At 38.5% G+C, this 4,735-nt stretch overlaps 1 protein-coding gene across 1 annotated transcript in view; it reads left to right on the top strand.

Moving 5' to 3' along the window:
• Positions 1–4,735, top strand: part of TIAM2 (T cell lymphoma invasion and metastasis 2) — a 239,870-nt gene that overhangs the window by 148,560 nt on the left and 86,575 nt on the right. Inside the window, exons 13-14 of the mRNA XM_014519343.2 lie at positions 299–377; positions 2,596–2,688. Coding sequence (XP_014374829.1) covers positions 299–377; positions 2,596–2,688 — 172 coding nt within the window. The remainder of the gene's footprint in view (positions 1–298; positions 378–2,595; positions 2,689–4,735) is intronic.

The following is a 4,735-nucleotide window of genomic DNA, read 5'->3' as shown; positions in this document are numbered from 1 at the left end:
GCAGCTGAGGGCCCACCCTGCTGATGCAGCAGGAGCCTTTGCTTTTTTCAATTAAAAAGGTACATATTATAGGTGATAAAATATAGTAATACTTTACTATATAGTTAGTCCCACTGTTTCAGTGATATTGCTAGAAAAATAAAATTCTTTACTATGAGTAAAGGTGAAAAAATTTGCCTTTATGAGTGGATTATTTCATAAAACAGCTCGTAAGTTTTTCTGTAAAGTAATCATTGATGTTTTGAGGCTATGCAGTCCTACAGGGTCATACTGTAACAACATGTTTTCTCTCTAACAGATATACGATGAAATAGAAATATTTCCATTAAATGTTTATCATGTGAATCTTACAAAGATTGAGAATATAAATGATTTTGGTAAGCCTAATTTAAAATCCTTTCCATTTTTTTCTCTTATTTTCCTATTCTTTTTCAGTGTTTGATTTTTTTTATTTTTTTCAGGAGCTTTCTCTTTCTTGATATCTTTTGGGCTACAATAGATGGCTCAACATGTTGAGTCTGGAAAATGCACAAATTAGCCCTGTAAGGAAGGTTGAAGACTTACTCTTCATTTTATGTGAACCATTATATTTTTTTTATTTCCCGTGGAAGAACAGGTGAAAGACTTCCACTTGTTACTACACAGATCAGCCAATTAGGCATTTTAAATAGTTAGAGAACAACTTATTCTTTCTGAACTAAATAAAATCAGACAGCCCCCTCTTAAAGACCAAGTTCTGCTTTGGCAGTAAAATCTTTGTTGAATCCGTGCCAGTCAACTGTCACTTGATAGATATTTTAACTGGCCTGTTAGCACCTACGAGTATCCATGCGTGTGTTCATTGTGAAAAGAAGAAAAAGTGAGCAAAGCCCTAAAGAAAAAAAGATGGCAAGATAATGATGCTATAGGAGAGAAAAAGGGAAATTGCATTTGCTTGCAGCAAAGTCAGTGGGAGTCTTTCCATTGACTTTAATGAGAGTTGGATTTCACCCCTTGGTTTGTAGTCTCCTTCAGGTCAGGTGCTGTTTCTCTTCCTACTTTTCTGTCTTCCTCTGTCTTCCCTAAATAAACAATAGTTCAAATCTTGCAGTCCTTGCTCAAAGTGTTACCCCCAACCACTTGGGAATTTTGTCTCGGCAAGGGTTACATAATTTAGCCCAAGGAGGGGTTTAAAGATAAAGACAAAATATGAGCAGGTTTATCTACACGTGTTTAACTGCGCAGTAGGCTAATTTGCTTCAATGTAAAGCATTGTAATCTACACATGCAATGCCATTAGACTTCAGCAAACTAATTTTTGCTGCCATGAAATAGTTCTTTTGGGGACAGTACTATCTTATGGTGGTGAAAATAACTGTGCCTAAATGCATGTGTAAGTGTTGACTTGATTATACATTGTGCCCCAGCCAGCCCATCTGCCACCTGACACCTGGATCTGGACCCCCTAGCTGACTCTCTGGGCCCCCTGCCCGTCTAGGGCAGCTCCACCCGGGGTCAAAATGCAGCAGTCCTGGGCACGGTGTTGTGTACATATGTGCCCTGAAGCTTAGCAGTTTGAACATCTGCGTGTATTATTAAGGCACCATGATAAACTTTTGTTCATGCTACACCGGACTTTATCATGTCACCTTAATGGCACTTGTAGATGCACCCAGTATGTACTAAGAGGAGAGCAAATAGTATAGGAAAAAAAGAAAAGGAAAGGAAGAAGAAGAACTAGGAAAATGAAATATGAACTATAGCATGGGTTCATATGGATGAACCTGCAGCATTTTTTAGTTACCCATTTGTCAAGCATGGCTTTGGCCTTCTTGAACATGTTCACTTGGTTTCTAAAGAGGTTTACTAGTTATCTTGAATTCAGCTTCCATTTTTTGTGGTTTCTGAGACTATAAACATATTTTGAAAGGAATACAATAGAATTCTCTCAACTTCACTGAAAGAAAAATTACTTTCCTTTCCTGCTTACTTTTAAACCTATCCACCCTTTTAGTTTATCTTTATCAGCAATAAGAAGGGAGCAGCTGTTGAAAATCATCACCTTAGACAAGGATTTCTTGGGCTTTTTCAGTACTGATCATAATGAGATGAGCATCCATCATAATGAGGGCTTGCTTTAAATATATTGCCTATATACACATAGATTTATTAATATACAAAAATGAGACCTTCAGGCACATTTTGCTCTCATTTTCCCACAACAATGGTACAAAACCCTTACAACTTTCATCTCAGTGTTTTGTAGTTCTGGTCATCTGTATTACAGAAATGGGGTTGACATGCCCCAAAATAATCTAATTAAAACTTTATAGTGCATAGTGGTGGTTTTTCCATAGTAAAAAATTTTGTCATCTCATTCTCAGTAAATAGTGAAATTTAATTAATATAAGAACACTTCTTTCAAGAATTAGTCTTAGCACATGTATGTACTTACTTATTGGCAGTGAGTGTCAACTCTGATTATGTAGATTAAATCTACTAAACATGCAAAACTAAATGAGAAATGCATGATATTAGCAAAATTCTCTTGGTCCTTGTTTTGAAAAAAATAACAGTTTTGAAAATAAAGCTCTTTTTTGTTTGTTTTCACTTCAGGTTTTGCAGTCACAGCTCAAGTTGACGAAAACCAACATCTGACTCGTATATTTATAAGTGATGTCCTCCCAGATGGACTGGCTTACAGGGAAGGTTTGTATCATACATGTATTAAACAAGCTTCCATTAAATAACAGAACTGTAAGAGACCTTAAGTATTGTTTGTAAAAGTCTCTATGTTTCTACTATCTTTTGTTTCCTTTTTTGAACACCTTGGAGGTATAAAATGTTATAAAAGATATTTTATATGAAGTGGCTGAGGGATAGATGAACTAGAGATGAAGAAAGGAGATTTCTTGTTTGCACCTGAGGGAAATTTTTCTCCCAGTTTTCAGAACAGGTAACGTGGCAAAACTGAGGAATTGGCATAGGAGTAGAATGCAGAAATTCTCCACACTGGGGTATAGGCAGCTATAAAATTACCTATAACAAATGATACCAGTATAAGCTGTTATGATGCCACTGTTGCATCTGGATGATTTTGTGGCAATTCAAGTGCATCAAAATCACTGCAACTTTAACCTTATTTTATTCAGGGTCAGTATTAAGGTGACTAGGTTTAAGTAACAGCTAGATCAGGGGTGGGCAAAATGCAGCCCGGGGGCCGGATGCGGCCTGCCAGGCCATTCTATCCGGCCCGTGGGGCCTCTAAAAAAAATTTAGAAAATTAATAATTATCTGTCCTTGGCTGCCTGTCATGTGGCCCTTGATGGCTTGCCAAACTCAGTAAGTGGCCCTCTGCCCAAAATAATTGCCCGCCCCTGAGCTAGATCATAAGAATTGATAAAAGCTCCCAAGTAACAGTTTCCCCTCCTTTGTTTAAAGTTGTTGAAAGGTGTGTTTGAACATATCCTCATACTGTCTACATCATTGTTATGCTTAGCCTCCAGGGGCATTTATACACATACTTTTTCATCCCACAACCTGCCAGAGATCCACTGCTTCGCTCGATTTAATAGTCTGCTCTGCATGCGAGCTGATGTGTACCATGCTGTGCCATGTGCAGGTGTGTGGCAAAATGTGCATCAGTGTGAAGAAAATAGCAGTGGTGCGCTTTTGAACTAAAACACCTCATGCGTTTTAGTTCAAAAGCTGACTTTTGAAGCAACATTTTGTTGCTTATATAACTGCAAGCATCACAGTGCTGGGTGCTCTTCAAAGTGTCTGGCGCTGCAGTGTTTCCATGTGTAAAAATGCCCCAAGATCCTTGGTCTTTACTTTGCAAGCAATGGTGAAGCAACAAAAAAGAACTGTGCCATCCATGGTGTTGCTAGAAGCGCTGGCAGCAATCTGTTCTGTGGTGTTCAGGGATGGTGTTATCACTTCATCAGACTCTCAAGATCCTTATTCTTCTCTTTGCATAGTGGAACCTCATTTGTTCTGCTGTCTGGGACCCTCCTCACCTGAAAGGAGGGCAGAAAGCAGGGCAGGGTGGCATCTTTGAGATCAATTGGTTCAGAGGGCAGAAGCATTCATGGCAACATCTAGTTGGATGCTGTGAATGCAATGAACTAGGTGAACTGTATGAAACTTCTCTGAACACTCTCTAAGGTGCCAACCTGCTCTGCCTTTGCTTGACTTCATACTAACATAGCTCTATCTCTCTCTACCTGAAAGGGAGGGACAGAACTGGCACTTTAGTCAGATGGAGCACAGTGGCCCCCTGGTTATTACTGATTCTGAAATGCATCTATTGCTGCTATCTCAATTTGCTGAAATTGATCATGAAATCCTTACCTGTTAGACTTCCCCGTTGTAGCTTTTCCCAAGAAGGATTTAATAAGCTTGATTAGCTCCTTGGTTTTCCCAGACAGGGATCTCAAAATAAAAGATTTTTTGCCTACATACTTTTCAGGATGCACTAGTCTTGTAAAATGTTGTGCAAGTCTTAATGATTCTTGTTGGGAGACAACTCAGAGTTGTCTTATTTTAGCTTTGGAATAGAGTGCAACAGCTATGTCATAATGGCACATATTAGAAATAACAAAGTACATGTAGCCCCAGTCTTACAGGCATGGCGCTTACAGAAGTCCTGTTATCTCCAGTAGGATGACTACAGGATTACATCACTTGTATTAAGAAAAAATAATCATCAAAGTACAATACGCTTTGTTTTACAGCTATATTCACTAATGCTTTT

Source organism: Alligator sinensis, unplaced genomic scaffold (genome assembly GCF_000455745.1).
Source record: "Alligator sinensis unplaced genomic scaffold, ASM45574v1 scaffold331_1, whole genome shotgun sequence".
Classification (NCBI taxonomy): domain Eukaryota; kingdom Metazoa; phylum Chordata; order Crocodylia; family Alligatoridae; genus Alligator; species Alligator sinensis.
This window is presented reverse-complemented; position numbering and strand designations above follow the sequence as displayed.